Source organism: Lepidochelys kempii, chromosome 14 (assembly GCF_965140285.1).
Source record: "Lepidochelys kempii isolate rLepKem1 chromosome 14, rLepKem1.hap1, whole genome shotgun sequence".
NCBI classification, from domain to species: Eukaryota; Metazoa; Chordata; order Testudines; family Cheloniidae; genus Lepidochelys; species Lepidochelys kempii.
In genome coordinates, this window is record NC_136393.1 from 50,862,892 (window position 1) to 50,881,969 (window position 19,078).

The 19,078-nt window shown below is 61.9% G+C and overlaps 2 protein-coding genes across 3 annotated transcripts; one reads left to right on the forward strand and one right to left on the reverse strand.

Moving 5' to 3' along the window:
* Positions 1-2,467: 2,467 nt before the first annotated feature.
* Positions 2,468-9,440, reverse strand: LOC144929397 (HLA class II histocompatibility antigen, DR alpha chain-like). 2 transcript variants are annotated; one of them, XM_078848756.1, is made up of 5 exons: positions 9,301-9,440; positions 6,676-6,933; positions 3,972-4,253; positions 3,611-3,761; positions 2,468-3,323 (listed from the first exon to the last, which is right to left on the reverse strand). In XM_078848756.1, exons 1-5 carry the CDS (start codon positions 9,380-9,382, stop codon positions 3,320-3,322), a joined length of 777 nt encoding a protein of 258 aa, XP_078704882.1. In that variant the 5' UTR covers positions 9,383-9,440; the 3' UTR covers positions 2,468-3,319. The 2 variants fall into 2 exon arrangements, with proteins under 2 accessions (XP_078704882.1, XP_078704883.1); XM_078848757.1 differs by lacking the exon at positions 2,468-3,323 and having other exon boundaries at positions 3,607-3,761.
* A 1,755-nt stretch (positions 9,441-11,195) lies between these two features.
* Positions 11,196-18,583, forward strand: LOC144929403 (HLA class II histocompatibility antigen, DR beta 5 chain-like). Its single transcript, XM_078848768.1, has 6 exons — positions 11,196-11,345; positions 12,452-12,724; positions 14,080-14,361; positions 17,169-17,279; positions 17,808-17,831; positions 18,201-18,583. Exons 1-6 carry the CDS (start codon positions 11,240-11,242, stop codon positions 18,212-18,214), a joined length of 810 nt encoding a protein of 269 aa, XP_078704894.1. The 5' UTR covers positions 11,196-11,239; the 3' UTR covers positions 18,215-18,583.
* Positions 18,584-19,078: the final 495 nt, after the last annotated feature.

Sequence of the window (19,078 nt, forward strand, 5' to 3'; positions counted from 1 at the left end):
CCGCACGGGGCCAAGAATGGGCACGATCTGTGAGTCCGTGACAGTGAGATGGTAGGGAGCAGGGGGGAGGGGAGCTGTCTCTGGAGGCACAAAGGGGGGGCTCTCTGGAGAGGAGTGACGGGGGCACAGGGGTCGGTGGGGGTTTCTCGGGGGGGGCGGAGGGTTGTGTGGGTCTCTGTGGGGCGGGGCGGAGTGATGGATGGAGCTAGCTGCAGCCCAGATCTGCTCTGTGGTGGGGGGAGTTGCTATAGCCCCCCCCAGGAAGCCCCCTCTGTAGTCGGTATTTAATGCCAACCCCAGGGTGCCCATCGCTGCTCCCCCGGCCTCCATCTGTCTGTCCCAACCCCCACCCCGTCTGTGTCTGTCTGACAGTGACCGACACCTGCTGCTCCGCGGGCTGAGGGGCTGCCTGCGGCTCCCCCCCCACCGTGCCCGACTCCAGGGGCGGGGCCCGGCAGCTCTGGCCCCGCCCCCCGCAGCTCCCACTGGCCGCGGTTCCCGGCCTTGGTTCCCCATGGGCTGGAAGCCGGGTCAGCGCCGTGGGCGTGGAGCCGCCCCGTGGGAAAATGTCACTGGTCCACAGAGCTCAAGGTGTTTCCCACGGACACATGGCCGCCCCGTGAGGGTGGGGGCAGGGAGTGGGAAGGGCGGGGGGTGGTGGGGAAGGGGGCAGGCAGCAGGGTAAGTAACCAAGCCAGGCAGGGGGACGACGCGCTGAGCGAGGGATGGTGGGGGACAGCCAAGGGGGAGGGATAGGCGGGTAGTGGGGAGGGGAGAGACGGAGGGAGCAAAAGGCAAATGGAATTAAAGCAGCTGGAGATCAATGCAGGAGAAGCAGCAGAGCAAAGAACCACAGAAGCAGAGATGCCGGACAAGAGGCTGCGCACCAGAACGCCCTGGAACTGAGACCGATAGAGGCTGATAAGGAAATCGAGGCCCAGAAGCTCGCCATGGAGCAGAAGGAAAGAGAGAGGAAGCATGAACTGGACTTGATAGAGGGGCGGAACCAGCGCCCCACAGAGACACCACGGGGTCCCACCGCTCCAAAAAGCCACCAATGGGAGCGGTTGTGTCCTGCATACAGCGAGACAGGGGACATTGCTGAATATTTCATCACCTTGAGAGGCTGTATGTGCTCCATGAGATTCCTGAAGACCAAAAGATGCCCATGTTGGTTGCAAAGTTGTCTGGGAAAGCTCTGGACAGATTCAGTAAGATGCCTATTGGTGATGCTGCAGATTATGGTAAATTCAAGGAAATGGTTTTAAAACACTTTCACACTTGAAGCAGATTGAGTAAAATTCAGAAGCCTAAAGAGAGGGGCTGGAATGAGTAATGTGGCCTGTGGAAGCAGATGAGAGATGTGATGGGCAAGGGGGAAAAGGTGTTAGAAGCGCTGCAGAAATGGCTGATCATGTTGCTCAGGAGCATTTCCTGAGTGTGTGTAATGACGATGTAAAACAGCGTTTATGGGATAAAAAGGTGAAAACTGTCGATGAACTGGCTACTCTAGCTGACCAGTTTGAGCAATCCCAAGCATCTATTAGAAATAAATCACAGGCGGAGGGGGTTAAGTTTGGTAAACTTGTTTTTGTTTTCTCTAAACCCAGGGTGTGAAAATCATAACCGGGGGCAGAAGGCTGTGCATATTCCTCTCCACACTGAGGGAGGGGGTGAATTTCATGAGCTTATGCTGTACCCATCTCTGTGCAGTGCAAGACGGTATAATTTGGGGTTTATCCTCTAGAGGGGGGTGTGCACTTGAGTACCGGGCAGTTCCTTAGCTGAGCCTTCCCATGCAGAGCTGATCTCAGCATCTGTGTGAAGCTGCAGCTGGGGGTGTCCCTACCTGTGTGTGTGCTGGTAACGTGCAGGCTGAAGCCGGGGGGGCTTGGCAGGCTGCAGAGCAGTACGGTGTAAAGGGAGCCCTCGCTGGTGAGTCAGGTGGGCTCAGTGGTGCCCTACTTCCAAGTGGCACCATGGGGCGGGGGGGAACCATCACAGGGGTCTCCCAGCAGGTGCCAGTGAAGGGGTGCAAGGAAGCGCTGGGTTGGGGGCTCAGTGCCGTGTTTGGGGTGGGGGGATCTGCCTTTCGCGTCACAGTGACCCCAGCCTGGGGGACGTCACCGCAGCACCCAGACAGGCCAGCATCTCTCTGCAGCCGCTCACCCTGCGGGGTTCAGTCCCGGGGGACCCTGGCCCATGAGTCCTGCCCTTCTGCAGGGCTCCCGGCCATGGGACGATCTCAAAGCTCTTCAGGGACCATCCCTCAGCCCCAGAGCCCCCACCACCACGGTAGGAGGAGACTGGCCATATATCACACAAGGGGAAACAGGCATAGGGTGCATCACAACTCGCAGCAAGTCCGTGTCAGCAACGGGAATCGACCCCCCGAATCCTGACTCCCAGTTCTCCCCCACTAGCCCCCACTCCCCGCCCACAGCCGGGACAGAACCCAGGAGTCCTGGCCCCTTCCTTAGCCCTTCTACTGAACGCCCTTAACTCCCGCTATAACCCAGGGCCCCTGGACCAACTGCGGCTGGGCTGGGCTAACACAGGCTGCCGCGGACATGGCCCAGACTGACCAGATTTAAAATCATGATAAAAAACGTCCCCAAAACCCATTTTATGGCTGTTCGCAAAGCTGCAGGGCGAGATCGGGGGCGGCCGGGCTGTGGACACACACGGGGCGGGGACTATACAGGGACTGGGCCCTTCCCACACCGACCCCGCGCTGGGCCCTTGGACCCGGGGGAGCCGCACACGGGTGCCATGGGGCCTTTAGCCGGGCACTGGGGCTGCCCCACCCCCAGCCATGGGCCTGATCCCATCCCACAGGGACCCCATTGACCGGGAATGGCCGAATCTGGCCCAAAGCCTTCTGGGTAATGGCTGGAGGGGCTTTACCTGGGCTGACTGACAGCAGCCTCTGGCCAACAGGGGCCGGGCTCGGGGCCCAATCCAGCTCCCACTGGAGTCAAGAGAAACCTTCCCCACGATGGCAATGGGGTTTGGATCAGCCCCGTGGGCCCTGCTGCCCCTGACGAGGGGCGATCCCCATTCCCAGCCCCATGGGGCAGCAGCCCTCTCCCTGGATAGGTGCCCCCTCCCAAGCCCAGCAGCGGGGTGGGTGAGGGAAGTCCGAGGGGCCGGCTCCCCGGTGAGTCTCTAGCGGGTTGGCTTGTCCCGGTTACGGGGTCGGGGTACAGCAGCTGGCACCAACGGGCACAGAGCAGGGACGCTGGGGACAGCGGGGGGCAGTACGAGTGGGTCTCACGAAGGCACCTGGGGGATTCAGGGGCCCGGCTCCTCCCCGCGTTTATCTGAAAGGCAAAGAGGGTCAGTTACCAGGAGCTCTGGGCCCCAACACGAAGCTGGCAGGGATCGGGGCCACTTCCCAGCACTGCCTGGGAGTTTCCCTGTGACACAGGGGGTGCTGGCTGGGAGGAGCACAGCGGGTGCGGGGAGTCTCCCCAGTGGGTGCTGGATGGGCTATGGGGCTGTGGCTGGCTGGGGGACACACAACAGGTGGGGGTCTCCCCGGGGAGTGCTGTGTGGGCCCAGGGGCTGCGGGTGCAGCGGGTGCCCTCCCCGGGCAGCGGCTACTCACAAGGGGCCCCGCGGGTTGCGGGCGGCGTTCATCTTCATGCCCTTGATGATGAGGATGGTGCCCACGATGATGCCGATGATGCCCACGGCCAGGCCCAGGGCGCACATCAGGGTCTCGGTGGTCTCGGGGACGGGGGTGGGCACCTGGACTTCTGGAGAGAGGAGGAGAGGGACAGGGCACGGAGTGAGGGGGGCTGTTCCCAACCTTCCCTCCCAGAGCTGGGATAGAACCAGGTGTCCTGGCTCCCAGCCCCCCTGCTCTGACCCACTAGCCCCCACTCCCCTCCCAGAGCCAGGACAGAACCCAGGCATCCTGGCTCCCAGCCCTGGGCCCACGGGGTTCCCGGGCATCCCAGCCTTACCCCAGTGCTTCGTGAAGGGCTCGGGCAGCCCCCAGTGCTCCACCCGGCAGTCGTAGAAGTCACCCTGGCTGGGGAGGAAGGGCAGGTAGGAGAACTTGCGGAAGGAGTTGTCCTGGCGGGGGTAGAAGTCGGTCTCGTAGACGCCCCCCTTCACCTCCTGCCCGTTCTTCAGCCACGTCATGCTGAGCACGGGTGGGGAGAACTTGTCCACGAAGCAGATCAGGAAGTTGGGCTTGCCCAGCTCCACGGGGTCTTCGGGGAACACAGTCACCTCAGGGGGCACTGGGGAGACAGGGGTGAGTGGGTCCCATTGCCTGCCCCTGAGCCAGCCAGTCCCAGCCCTGGGACCAGATTGGAGCCAGCACCCCTGTCATAAATATCAAGGGAAGGGTAAACCCCTTTTAAAATCCCTCCTGGCCAGAGGAAAAATCCTCTCACCTGTAAAGGGTTAAGAAGCTAAAGGTAACCTCGCTGGCACCTGACCAAAATGACCAATGAGGAGACAAGATACTTTCAAAAGCTGGGAGGAGGGAGAGAAACAAAGGGTCTCTGTCTGTCTGTCTGCTGCTTGTGCCAGGGACAGAACAGGAATGGAGTCTTAGAACTTTTAGTAAGTAATCTAGCTAGGTATCAGAGTAGCAGCCGTGTTAGTCTGTATTCGCAAAAAGAAAAGGAGGACTTGTGGCACCTTAGAGACTAACCAATTTATTTGAGCATGAGCTTTCGTGAGCTACAGCTCACTTCATCGGATGCACCCGATGCATCTGAGGAAGTGAGCTGTTATGCATCTGAGGAAGTGAGCTGTAGCTCATGAAAGCTCATGCTCAAATAAATTGGTTAGTCTCTAAGGTGCCACAAGTCCTCCTTTTCTTCTAGCTAGGTATGTGTTAGATTATGATTTCTTTAAATGGCTGAGAAAAGAACTGTGCTGAATAGAATGACTATCCCTGTCTGTGTGTCTTTTTTGTAACTTAAGGTTTTGCCTAGAGGGATTCTCTATGTTTTGAATCTAGTTACCCTGTAAGGTATCTACCATCCTGATTTTACAGAGGTGATTCCTTTACTTCTATTAAAAGTCTTCTTGTAAGAAAACTGAATGTTTTTTCATTGTTTTAAGATCCAAGGGTTTGGGTCTGTGGACACCTATGCACATTGGTGAGGATTTTTACCAAACCTTCCCCAGGAAGTGGGGTGCAAGGGTTGGGAGGATTTTGGGGGGAAAGACGTGTCCAAACTACGTTTCCCAGTAAACCCAGTTAAAGTTTGGTGGTGGCAGTGGAAATTCCAAGGGCAAAGGGTAAAATTAATTTGTACCTTGGACAAGTTTTAACCTAAGCTGGTAAAAATAAGCTTAGGAGGTTTTCATGCAGGTCCCCACATCTGTACCCTAGAGTTCAGAGTGGGGGAGGAACCTTGACAACCCCCTAGAGGGGAAAGGCCCCGTGCCCCATTCCCTGCCCCCCTGAGCCAGCCAGTCCCTGGTGCTCACGCTCCAGCTCAGGGGTCTCTCCCCAGGACTGTGGGGGCGTCACCGGGGCCGTCCCAGCTCCCTGCCCTGACGGCTCATGGGGCACCAGGGGCCGGCGAGAGAATCCCTCAGGGGCAGGGCCTGGGGCTGGGCACGGGCAAGGAACAGCCCTTGGCAAAGAGATGCCCTGGGCCACCAGCCTGGAGGGTGTGAACTGCCCGGGACCCCTGCCCTGCACAGCCCTGGCCCGGCTGACTGGCTCCCTGGAGCCCTCCAGGGGCTGTGGGGGGAGCTGGGAGGAGACTCTCAATCTCTGGTGGGGTCTGGTATCAGGCCCGGGTGGGTGTGCAAGGAGGGGAAGGTAGGGGAGAGATGGGAGGGGTCTCTGCTCAGGAAGGTGGGGAGAAGGATCCGGGGAAGCGGGTGTGACGAAGTGGGACTGTTCTTAATGTTTCCTCTGAATAGTGTGGGGGTGCCTCAGTTTCCCCTAGGCAGTTCTTAAGTATCTAGGGGGTTGGAGTAAGGGTGTATGATCATTGCAGAGCCCTAGAGGGCATGTGTGTGCAGGAGTCTGGACACAGAGAATGGCCGACACCCTGTTTCCTGGCAACTGATGGCCTGGGCCCTTCTCCCCCTGCAAGGTGAGAGCTGAAGGGTTGGAGAACAAAGGAATCAGGTGACCACCTGGCCCGGGAAAGGAACAAAGCCCAGAGGAGGAGGGGCTGGAGGGGGTTTTCAGTTTGGGGCTGACTGGGACATGGAGTGAAGTGCAGACATGGTTCTCTGGCTCACTGCCCCCCAAAATGGACCCAGCTGAGGGGTCCCGTTCTCTGCACCTGCAAGCTCTGTTTTAGACCATGTTCCTGTCGTCTAATAAACCTTCTGTTTTACTGGCTGGCTGAGAGTCACGTCTGACTGCGGAGTTGGGGTGCAGGACCCTCTGGCTTCCCCAGGACCTCGCCTGAGCGGACTCGCTGGGGGGAAGCGTACGGAGGGGCACAGGATGCTGAATGCTCCGAGGTCAGACCCAGGAAGGTGGAAGCTGTGTGAGCTGTGTGTCCTGCAGACAGGCTGCTCACAGAAAGGCGACTGCCCCAGAGTCCTGACTGGCTTCATGGGGAGCAGTTCCAGAGCATCGCCCAGGGACTCCGTGACAGCGGGGAAGGGGCCAGGCCCCTGGCAGGGAAGGTGGTGGGAGGGCTCAGGCCCCTGGTGGGGAAGGTGCCCCCCCCTTACCGTTCTGGGCCCGCGTGCGGTTCGACCTCTGGATCATGATCTCCATGTTCTTCTTCAGCACGGCGATGTTGCCCAGGGCGCCCTGCGCCTCGAAGCTGGTGAACTTGCCGAAGTCGGGCAGGCGCCAGACGGTCTCCTTCCTCTCCAGGTCCACGTGGAAGATCTCGTCCTGGTCGAACTCGAACATGAACTCCCCGGCCTCGCGCTGGGCCGGGTCCGTGCGCTGGTAGAAGGCCACCTGGGAGAGCATGTTCTCCGCTGCGGGGAGACGGGCATCAGCACCGGCCACCTGGGGGGCTGATCCCCCGCCCGGGGGAGGGGGTCTCAGCGCTTCCCCCAACAGCGCAGCCCCCCAGCTCCCGGGCTGTGACATTCGCACAAACGCTCCCCGGTGTCGGGGAGGGGGGCAGGTGCGTGGAGCACGGCGCCCCCCAGCATCGCTGGGGGCAATTGGGCCAGCACTGACTGCGAGGGGAGAGCGCCCCTGCCCCAGTCCTCCCAGCACAAGCCCCCTAGGGTTGCCCCGGTGCAAGGACTGAGAGAGCAGAGACCCCCTGTGATGAAGTGGGACTGTTCTTAATGTTTCCTCGGAATAGTGTGGGGGTGCCTCAGTTTCCCCTAGGCAGTTCTTAAGTAGCTAGGGGGTGGGTGTCACGGAGTGTGGGGGAGTCCAGGCCCTGCACCCCTCTTCCTGGGATCCACTGAGACTCTCAGCCAGCCAGTAAAACAGAAGGTTTATTGGACAACAGGAACACAGTCCAAAACAGAGCTTGTGGGTACAACCAGGACCCCTCAGTCGAGTCCTTCTGGGGGAGCAGGGAGCTTAGACCCCAGCCCTGGGGTTCCCTGTGTTCCTCCACCCAGCCCCAAACTGAAAACTAAACCCCCCCAGCAGGTTCCCTGCTGCACTCCCCGTCCACATTCCTGGGCAGAGGTGTTACCTCCCCCCCCCTCAGGTGACAGGCTCTCAGGTCTCCCCTCCCCAGGGCACATTCCCAGGTCAACACTCCCCCCTCCCTGCTGCCTCACATCCTCACAGTGGGATAAGGGGGTATGATCACTGCAGAGCCCTAGAGGGCAGGTGTGTGCAGGGGTCTGGACACAGAGAATGGCCGACACCCTGTTTCCTGGCCACTGATGGTGTCTCTGTGTTAGACCATGTTCCTGTCGTCTAATAAACCTTCTGTTTTACTGGCTGGCTGAGAGTCACGTCTCACTGCGGAGTTGGGGGGCAGGACCCTCTGGCTTCCCCAGGACCCCGCCTGGGCGGACTGGCTGTGGGAAGCGCACGGAGGGGCAGAGGAGGCTGAATGCTCCGAGGTCAGACCCAGGAAGGTGGAAGCCGGGGGAGCTGTGTGTCCTGAAGACAGGCTGCTCCCAGAGAGGAGACTTCCCCAGAGTCCTGCCCGGCTTCATGGGGAGCAGTTCCAGAGCATCGCCCAGGGACTCCGTGACACCCCCCTACTGACCCCAGCTCAGTTCCCTAGTTTCCATTCACATCTCCCAGCCAAGCAGTGACCAGACCAAACGCGGCTCAGCTGGCAAGTGGGGACGGGACCCAGCCCAAACCGGCTCCTGGGGGCGTTGGGGGCTGGGGCTGCGGTTGCAGGACATTTCATTCTCTTGGCTGTCCATGGGGCTTGTTCTGTGTCCCGCCATAGCCATGACCTGGTTCTCGGGGCGATTTCAATCCCTGGTCCCCGACACTCACCCCCCCCCGGGGCTGGTCACCAGGAGCCTGGGAACTCCCCAGCCAGAGACATTAAAGCTGGCTCAGGGCTGAGGCTGGGATTCCCCAGGGCCCAAGGGACTTCAGCACCCACATCCCAGGGCAGGGGTTCTCAAACTGGGGGTCGGGACTCCTCAGGGTGTCACGAGCTTATTACATGGGGGGTCACAAACTATCAACCTCCACCCCAAACTCCACTTTGCCTCTAGCATTTATAATGATGTTAAATATCTAAACAAGCGTTTTTAATCTATAAGGGGGGTCGCACTCAGAAGCTTGCCGTGTGAAAGGGGCCACCCATACAAAAGTTTGAGAGCCACTGTCCTAGGGATCCCAGCTCGCCCGGCAGGATCTCACCCAGCCATCGCAAAGCAGGGAACCCGCCACCACTAGCCAAGGAGAGACAGTGCCCCACAGAGCCCCCGTGGGTCTGAGTCCTGGGGACAGGCCAGGCCAGTCCAGACAATGGGGACAGGCCAGGGAGCAGGGCCAGGGGCTCCCTGCTCTGCACAGACGCTCTCACTGCTCAGCAGGGTCTGGCCCTGGAGTGACCCTCTGGGGAACGTTCCCCCATCTCCCCTGTGTGGAATGGGGGGCTGCACCCCTAGGGCAGGGCTGTGTCATACCCAAACCACAGCGACTTCCCCCCGATCCCTCTGCTGCCCCCGTGCCGGCTTCCCCTCCCCCCTCCCTGACACAGGGGTGAGACCCACCACCCTCCACCCCATCCAGATCAGCCCCCCCCCTCCCTCCTATGGGACAAGACCCTCCTCCCTGCAGCTCCCGCCATGCCCCTCAGCCCCCCATTGTCCCCTCCCTGGAGGTGGGAGTCGGGCACTATGGGGGTCAAGCTGCCCCCCCAGGCCCAGGCGTCACAGCCCCCGCCCCGCCCGTACCTGTCACCGCCCCGGCGCCCGGCAGGGCCAGCAGGGTGAGCAGGGCCAGCTGGGCCATGGGGACGCCCCGTCCTGCGCCCATCTCCTCTCCCCGGACACTGGGCTGGGCGTGGGGCCGGCAGTGCTAGGGGGCCGGAGGGCACGTGTCACACTCTGGGGGGAGGCAGGGCTGGGGGGCAGTGCCCGGCATTGGCCAGGGGAGCCCGCCCCAGGGTCCCGCACCCAATGGCAGAAATCCCTGCGCGAACCAGGCTGTTACCGGGCAGAGCAGCAGGGCTGAGCCTCGCCGAGAGGAGACGGAGAAATTCAGTGTTCCCGGCTCTCAGGATTGTGTCACGAGTCTCAGGATAATTCTTGTGTTTTCCTAAAGCCCCAGCTCCTGGAGTCATGTGGGTCTGGGACGATTCCAGCCTCGATCTTAGAGACAAAGTGAGTGTCCAGCCCTTGGGGCTGCGGGGAGAGCTTCAAACTGTGACCCCCGGGCACCCGAGGGGCTCAAAGAGCAGAAGGCAAATAAACCCCACAGCTGGTATTCGTACATCGTCGCAGGATTTTAAAGCATTTGGGGCTGACCACACGGCACATTCCTGGCCAGATGCCTGCTCCTGGCGTGGACACGGCGCCTCCAGTGGGGGGTTGTCCCAGGTGTGGACACAGCGCCACTGGGTGGGGTCTCCCCAGAGGGCGCTCACGCCCCCCCCAGGCACCCTGCTTTGCAGCACGGCTGGGTGCAGATGGGGGACTTGGCCGGCCCAGCTCTCCACTGAGGGGGGTCACACCCCTGAGCCACAGAGATCTGATGGGACAAGTGTAGACCAGGCCACACACGGGGTTTGGGGCATCATCCATGGAAGACTGGGACACGGGACCATCCCCCATGAGGCCCCAGGGTGGGGACGGACTGGCTGAGGAGGTGGGGACGGGGACATGGGGCCTTTCCCCTCTGCTGGCACCGGCTCCGACCTGTTGTTAGTGACCAAACCCCCTCCCTCCGGGGTCTGTCCTGGGCCCTGTGCGGGTGTGTCGATCCGTGTCCCCTGCCCAAACCCGCTGCCATCCGTCCCCCCACCCCCACCCCGCTAACGCGCTGGGTGTTCACACTGCCCCCGGCAGGAGGGGCCGAGAGGGGCTGGCCTGGGACCCAGGAGCCCTGGGGTCATTCCCGGCCCTGCCACAGACTGTGTGTGACCCTGGGCCAGTCACTGACTTCTCTGGGCCTCCCTCCCCAGCTGGGCATTGGGGATAATGGCCCGGCCCTGCCCCACGGAAGCGGGGGGCAAATGCAGTGGAGAGGGGCTCAGAAACAGGGGGGCCAGAGAAGCCACTTAGGGAGATCGATGGTGGGAGCAGCTGGGAGGCCGAGCTGTGCCTGACCCATGGAGACTGAACGTCTCTAGCAGGGTCCCAGGGGGCAGGGCTCAGGCCCATGGAGGTGGGGGTGGGGGAAGCTCAGAACTTCTGCCTGTGGGGCCAGCCCCGAACCTTCCACTGGGCCTAAATTTATCCACAACCAGAGACCCCCCCCACAGACCTGGCCTGCCCCAGCCAGCAGCAGAGGGTCGAGGCACTAGGAGAAGGGGACGGAGGGTCCCAGGCTTGTTGCTGGGGGCCCTGCTCTGGTGGGGGCTGGTCCCTGGGCTGGCCCCGCTCTCCAGCTGCCCCGGGGCCATGGCAGGCACCAGGCGAGTCCTGCAGCCCGACCCCAGACCCTGCTCTGCCCCCTACGAGGGAGAAGTATGGAACCGAGACCTGCTGGGGCCGGCTCTGCCCGGCAACAGATGATGCTGCCCAGACCCGATGCTGCCTGGCCCCTGGGCTGGGGGTGCCCAATCCCCGGGGCCGTGGGCAGCATCCTGGGGCTGGTGCTCGGAGCTGGGCAGAGAAGGTCTCAGTCTACGGGGTCCCGACGACTTTCCAGATCTCTCCCTCCTGAGCCGCGATGGGGGCGGGTCGGATCCTGGGGGCCGGGAGCCCCTGGGCTGGGGCTCTGCTCGTGACACTGACGGTGCTGAGAACCCACCTGGCTCATTGCACGGAGCCCCCAGGTGAGCAGAGACCCCAGCGCCCCGGGGGCTTAATCTGTAATGAAAGAGGGGCCGGGGCTCAGCCCTGGCACAACTTAAGCACTGCCCAGTGCCCGGGGAGCCCCGTCCTGGGCAGGCGCTGGGTGTATCCTGGGGGAGGGGGGTGATCAGACCCACATGCCCCAGGAAGCTCCATCCTGGACAGGCACTGGGTGTATCGGGGGGGGGGGGGGATCGGACCCCACCCACCCTGCGGATCATGGCCCAGGTGGGTGCTGTGTGTATCTGTGAGGTTGGATTGGACCCCACAAACATGCCCAGGGAGCCACATGCCAGGCAGGCGCTGGGTGTATCAAGGGGTTCAGACCCCACATGCCCTGGGGAGCCCCATCCTGGTCACGGGTGCATTGGGGGAATCAGACCCTGCTCACCCCGGGGAGCCTGGGCAGGCGCTGGGTGTTTCAGGGAGGATCAGCCCCATATGCCCTGGCGAGACCCATCCAGGCAGACAGCAGATGTATGAGGGGGGGATTGGACCCCACACACCCGGGGAGCCCTGTCCTGGGCTGATGCTGGGTGTGTCGGTCTCTGTCTTTTCTCCATGAGCTCCGGCTCCCTGTGTGGTGTTTGGGGGGGTCCCAGGCTGGGGAGGGGCCATGGGGGGAACCAGGCCCCTCCCATGGGGGTGAGACTCAATGCAGAGAATCGTTCCCTTTTACACCCTTCCCCCCTCCGGGGAACCTGGAGTCAATCCACATTAACAGGCTGCTCCAGAGCCAGACCCGGGACCTTCTCCTGCCCCACAGCGACCGGCCCCCAGCCCCCGTGTCAGTGCCCCCGGCCTGGCTCCCCACCCCCCTGCGCCCCCATCTGTGCTGTGCCCCCGGTGACTCAGTCTCCCCACACCCCGCCTGTGCCCCACCCCCGTTTCTCTGCTGTTCCTTCTGCCCCGCCCCTCCCCCCGTGTCCCCCCCCCCCGCGTCTCCCCACGTCACTGTCACCCCCCCCCAGACCTGCGGGCTCCCGCGGCGCCCAGTGGATCCAGGGCGGGGCTGGGGGGGTCCCGGGGCTCGGGCTGTCCCCGCCCCCCCCCGCTGAGCCTGAGCCCGGCCCGTCCCCCCCCCCAGAGCATTTCCTGTACCAGGTGAAGGCCGAGTGTCTGTTCACCAACGGCACCGAGCGGGTCCGGTTCCTGCACCGAGACATCTGGGACCGGCGGCAGGACGTCCACTTCGACAGCGAGCTGGGGGTGTACGTGGCGGACACGGAGCTGGGCCGGCCCGACGCCGAGCTCTGGAACAAGGACCCGGCGATCCTGGCGGACGCGCGGGGGGCGGTGGACACGTTCTGCCGGCACAACTACGAGACGGCGCAGGCGGGGAAGGTGGTCGGCCGCAGAGGTGAGTGCGGGGGCGGGGCTCCGAGGGGGCGGGGCCGCAGAGGTGAGTGCGGGGGCGGGGCTCCGAGGGGGGCGGGGCCGCAGAGGTGAGTGCGGGGGCGGGGCTCCGAGGGGGCGGGGCCGCAGAGGTGAGTGCGGGGGCGGGGCTCCGAGGGGGCGGGGCCGCAGAGGTGAGTGCGGGGGTTGGGGCTCCGAGGGGGCGGGGCCGCAGAGGTGAGTGCGGGGGCGGGGCTCCGAGGGGGGCGGGGCCGCAGAGGTGAGTGCGGGGGCGGGGCTCCGAGGGGGGCGGGGCCGCAGAGGTGAGTGCGGGGGCGGGGCTCCGAGGGGGGCGGGGCCGCAGAGGTGAGTGCGGGGGCGGGGCTCCGAGGGGGCGGGGCCGGAGAGGGAGCGCGGGGGGCGGGGCCGCAGCAGGACACGCCCTGCCCCGCCCCCTCCTCCCCTCGCTGGGCGCGATCCGCCACCTGCACCCCGGGGGGGGGGAACCGAACGTCTCGCGCCACGGCGGGGGGGGCAGCAGGCGCTGGGGCGGGGTCACGGGGGGGGGAATCTCCCCTTTCCCCCCCCACCCCGCCCCGCCCCGGTCTGGCTGCGGCGCCCCCTGTCGGCAGGGAGCAGAGCCCCACCCGGGGTCAGTCTCTGGGGGGCCGGTGACCCCTCCCCCTTCCCAGCCCCCCCCGCCCCTCTGAGGGGTTCAGCCCCCAGCGCCCCCCCAGACCCCCCTCGGGGCAGGCGGCTGCTGCGGCTTCTACCCCCCTTCCTGGGCTCGGGGGGCCGGGCGATGGGGCAGAACTTTCCCCTCCCCCCAACCCCGCCCCTCCCCCCTCGGGGTCCCCACTGGCAGGGGTCAGCGCAGCCCCTGGTCCCTGGCTGAGACCCCGTCTCCCGGGGCCCCGAGGGTCAGACCGTCCCCGGCTCTGTCCCCATGGGGGTGACGGGACGCGACTCCCCTCGGGCCCTTCCTGCCGGAGCCTGCCCAGGGCAACGGGGGGCAGGAGAGAACCAGCCCCACCCCAGGGCAGTGAGGGGGGAACGGGGTGGCCAGGCAATCAGACCCCACACACCATGGGGAGCCCCGTCTGTCCTGGGCGTGTCCCGGGGAACGGGACCTTACACATCCCGGGTGCCCTGCCCCGGGCAGCTGCCAGGTGTCTTGGGGGGGTCGGATGCCCTGTCCTGGAACGGCACCGTGTGTGCGGTTGGGGGGATTGGACTCCACACACCCTGGGGGGCATCGCCCTAGGCAGGTGCTGGGCACATGCGGGGGTTGGGGGGAGTATTTCCCTGGAGGGGCCCCTGTTCTCTCTGAGCCCCCGTCCATCTCCAGACCCTTTCCCAGCTCTCTCTCTCTTCCCCCAGTTCAGCCCAAGGTGAAAGTTTCCCCCACGACATCGGGGTCTGGGCCCCACTCCCACCTGCTGGTTTGCTCCGTGACGGGGTTTTACCCCTCGGGGATCGAGATCAAGTGGTTGAAGAACGGGCAGGAGCAGACGGCCGGGGTGGTGTCCACGGAGCTGCTCCAGAACGGAGACTGGACCTTCCAGATCCTGGTGATGCTGGAGATGAGCCCCCGGCGCGGGGACGTCTACACCTGCCAGGTGGAGCACATCAGCCTGCGGGGCCCCCTCGCCGTGAACTGGGGTAAGAGCCTCTGGGTCACCCAGCCCCCACAAATACCAGCCCAAGCCAAGACTTCAAAGCACTGTCTGCCGTAGCCTTTCGTTCTGTTTACGCTGAATCGCACTCCAGTGGGTTCAGCTCTGGGCTGCAGTCTCAAGTTCCACAACGTTGTCTCTGTTTCTTCTGGATTTAGAGCCCATAGGAACACATGGAGCCGTAGGCACCCAACGCATACGAGAGCATCTGTCTTTTAGCAGTTTTATTAAGGTTACCAACAAAGTTATACATGTCACCGCATATACAAGTCCTAAACATACGTCCCACGTGCCAGTTACACCTCCAGACTTACTCGCCTCCTCCTCGATGGTGTTAGAGTCTCTTGCCCCCTCCTGGATTGACCATCAATATACGGGAGTGGTTCCTGCTGGTTTTCCGTAGGACGCTCCATTTTCCTGCTCCGAGCACTTGGAAGTATTTATTGACAGGTTTCAGAGTAGCAGCCGGGTTAGTCTGTATTCGCAAAAAGAACAGGAGGACGTGTGGCACCTTAGAGACTAAGCAGTTTATTTGAGCATGAGCTTTCGTGAGCTACAGCTCACTTCATCAGATGCATACTGTGGAAAGTGAAGAAGATCTTTTTATACACACAAAGCATGAAAAAATACCTCCCCCCACCCCACTCTCCTGCTGGTAATAGCTTATCTAAAGTGATCACTCTCCTTACAATGTGCATGATAATCAAGGTGGGCCATGTCCAGCACAAATCCAGGGTTTAACAAGAACGTCTGAGGGGCGGGGGGGGGGGTGTAGGAAAAAACAAGGGGAAATAGGTTACCTTGCATAATGACTTAGCCACTCCCAGTCTCTATTCAAGCCTAAGTTAATTGTATCCAATTTGCAAATGAATTCCAATTCAGCAGTCTCTCACTGGAGTCTGGATTTGAAGTTTTTTTGTTGTAATATTGCAACTTTCATGTCTGTAATCGCGTGAGCAGAGAGAGTGAAGTGTTCTCCGACTGGTTTATGAATGTTATAATTCTTGACATCTGATTTGTGTCCATTTATTCTTTTACGTAGAGACTGTCCAGTTTGGCCAATGTACATGGCAGAGGGGCATGGCTGGCACATGATGGCATAGATCACATTGGTGGATGTGCAGGTGAACGAGCCTCTGATGGTGTGGCTGATGTGATTAGGCCCTGTGATGGTGTCCCCTGAATAGATATGTGGGCACAGTTGGCAACGGGCTTTGTTGCAAGGATAGGTTCCTCGGTTAGTGGTTCTGTTGTGTGGTATGTTGTTGTTGAGTATTTGCTTCAGGTTGCGGGGCTGTCTGTAGGCAAGGACTGGCCTGTCTCCCAAGATCTGTGAGAGTGAGGGGTCGTCCTTCAGGATAGGTTGTAGATCCTTGATGATGCGCTGGAGAGGTTTTGGTTGGGGGCTGAAGATGACGGCTAGTGGCGTTCTGTTATTTTCTTTGTTGGGCCTGTCCTGTAGTAGGTGACTTCTGGGTACTCTTCTGGCTCTATCAATCTGTTTCTTCACTTCCGCAGGTGGGTACTTTCTTCGATACTTTCCACAGTATACATCCAATGAAGTGAGCTGTAGCTCACGAAAGCTTATGCTCAAATAAATTGGTTAGTCTCTAAGGTGCCACAAGTACTCCTTTTCTTTTTAAGTATTTATTGGTAACTTTGGTTTTATTTGAAACTTTAATTTCACTTCCTGCTTTTTATACTCCTTGGGCGGAGTTGAAATCCAGGGTGCTGGTTTAGTTGCTACGGCCGTGGGTTGAGGGGGGGTGTGCTGACTGCTCAGTGGCATGGAATTCATTTGCTGCTGTATTTCTTACATGTCAACGCTCGTGAGAATTTAGGTTCGGGGTCAAGTACCGATGCGTGTCCACCCTGGGAGCACTCTTCCAGAAGTGCTGAACTCATTCTCTAAAGCTTATAGTTATATTCAAACCCAACAGGTGCCAATGGTAGAAACTTATTTTGCTCTGGGATTTACAGATTAATTAGATTAGGGATTTTGGAAACAACAGCTGTAACAGCTGGAGAGACTTCATTTAAGTTTTGATCATCCGTACGAAGACGCCATGATCCATCTGGTTTTTGTCCTGGCCAAATGGGAGAATTGCACATGGAAGTACACACACAAATGATTTCTTGTTGCGGAAGAGAGTCAATGGTTTTAGCAATTTAAGGTTTGGCCTGATTTGGAAAAGGACACTGCTTTTGCGGGGGGAAACTTTCTTCTAAAATTTTAACAGTTACATCCAGATTTTTACATTTACGTTGTGTTTAGCAAAAGCATCGACCCTACTCACAATTTTTAGAGCACTTGTTTGAGCCCTGCTAACCCAAATCTATTGACCTGGGCTGGGAACTCCTGTTCTCCCTGTCTCACAGCACAAGGAGAAGGGGACGCTCGACGGAGGGGGCAAATTCACACCTGGGAAAAGCAAGGACTTTTTCCACACACTGTGAAGTTCCCCTGTGGAACGAACAGCCACAGGATATAACGGACCCAAGAGCTGAGCAAGGTTTACAAAGGGGTTGTCCAGTTCTGTGGCTCACAGGAGTATCCAGGGCTCGACTAGTTCATGCTGACAATGGGCAGGATGTCAGACCTCGCGCTGCAGAGCCGGAGACCGATCTCTGATGATCACAGACCGGGAGGAGCCCTGATGTCCCATAGCTGCACCTGCGGGCTATGCCCCGGGCTCTGCCCCGGCTGGCGCTGGTCCCTGGTGCTGACGGGAGCCTGGCCCGGAGTCCTCTGGCTCTGACCCGACTGCCCGTTCCCCTTTCCCTGTCTCACAGAGGCACAGTCTGATGCTGCCAGGAGCAAGATGCTGACGGGCATCGGGGGCTTCGTGCTGGGGCTGATCTTCCTGGTGCCAGGACTCCTCATCTACCTGAAGAATAAGAAAGGTGAATGGCTCCGGGCGGGGTCGGGGCACCAGGGTTTCTCTGTGGGGGGGATGTGGGCCTGGCTGCAGGCTCCTTCCCACCCCACAGCAGGGGCTGCTCAGAGCCTGGCAGGGGCCTCCCAACTTCTAGTCGGCTGGGGCTGGGTCAGATCTCCCCCCCACACCCACCCTTAGGGTAGGGACAGAGCAGGGGCCATGGGAAGATCTCAGTGGGGGGCCCCAGGGCCAGCCTGGGAGCTCCCATTCTCCCCTCTCCCGGCCGAGACCCCGGGGTGGGACAGAGACCCCGACCCCTCGTACCCCGGGGCTGAGAGCCTTTCCCGTCCCCTCCCCCAATGCGGGGATCCTGGGGCAGGGATTTACAATACTGTAATAACAGGCTGGGGGGAACCCCAGGTCTGGGGGTTAGACGGGGGCTGGGGTCCTAGTGAGGGGCGTTCCATGCCATGGGGCGGGGGCTGGAGCTCTGACCCCCAGGATCCGGCTCCCTCTGCCCACAGCTTTGACCATGTCTCTCTTTCTTTTTCAGGGCGCCCCATTCCCCAACCTGCAGGTAATTTCAATTCCCCTCCCCCCGTTAAACCCACCTCCCCCCACACTGACCATGGGCTGCCTGGGACACCCGTGGGGCGGCTGCTTCTGCCCCTCGGCCCATGACACCCGCCCGGCTCAGCCCCGGGGCAGCTGGGCAATGGGGCGTTGGCATCGCGGAGGAGGAGTCTGCGGCTCCCTCGGTCCTCGTTCAGGCCGATCCCCGAGCTGCTCCCGGGGGCAGAGGGTCCTGGGTCCTGCCGAGCATCGCCCAGCCCTGCGGCTGCCGGGCAGAGTCCCTGGGGGCGCCCTGGGGCCTGGCAGAGAAAATCCCCCGTCCCTCCCGTTAGCCCCACGGCCAGGGGCTGATTTCTCTCCCCTCTCCCTGCAGGGCTCCTGAGTTAGATCCTGGGCGTCGGATCCCCAGCCGGCAGGAGTTTCCGTCCGTCTCTCCCAGCCCCTCGCCCAGCCCGGAGAATGCAGAACCTGGGGCTGGTCCCTTCCCGTCCCCATCTGCTCCGCGCGCTCTGCCCGGCTCCAGCCCGCGCTGCCCCCGCCTGGGGACCCGTCCCTGCCCCTCAGTCCCCGCAGGGCCCTGGGGCGACCCCTCCTGTGTTAACCCTTTCCCTGCCCCAGCCCAGCCCCACGTTCCCTCTCGCTGACCCCGCGGCCCTCGGGGAACCTTTGGGGGACGCTGCTCCACAGCCCGGGGGGAAGCCGGACCGAGGCCGGGCGCTGTTAGAACTGCTGCACCCTAATAAACCATCCCCAGCCCCCCCGGCTCCGTGCTCACTGCTCCCCCGGGGCCGGGACAGGGCTGGGGCCACTGGGCCCGCTGGGCTCTGGCTGGGGGGAGCGGGACGCAGGGCACAGAGCAGCTGCCCTGGGGGAGGGGACTCCCCAGACACACCATGGGGCCATTTAGCGGCTGGAGGGATCAGGGTTGTTGTGCTGGGGAGGGCCCTGGGCAGGGCCGGATCTGACGGGAGGGAGGGGGCAGGACCCCAGAGGGGGGCTCTGCGGGTGGGGGTGACCCCTGGGGGAGGCTGTGGGTTCCCAGTCCCAGTGCAGACCGGTTCCTTCCCCAGGGGAGAGGCAGCTGCAGAGGGGGGGATGCTCCCGTCCCCCTGGTGAGCCTGGGGGGCACCCCAAGAGCACGGACACCCCGGCCTGGGGTCAGCGACAGGGCCGGGCTGGGATGGGGGGGCTGTCATTGAGCTGGGCTATGGGGCAGGGCAGTTATTATTCAGGAGCCCAAACCCCCCAGGG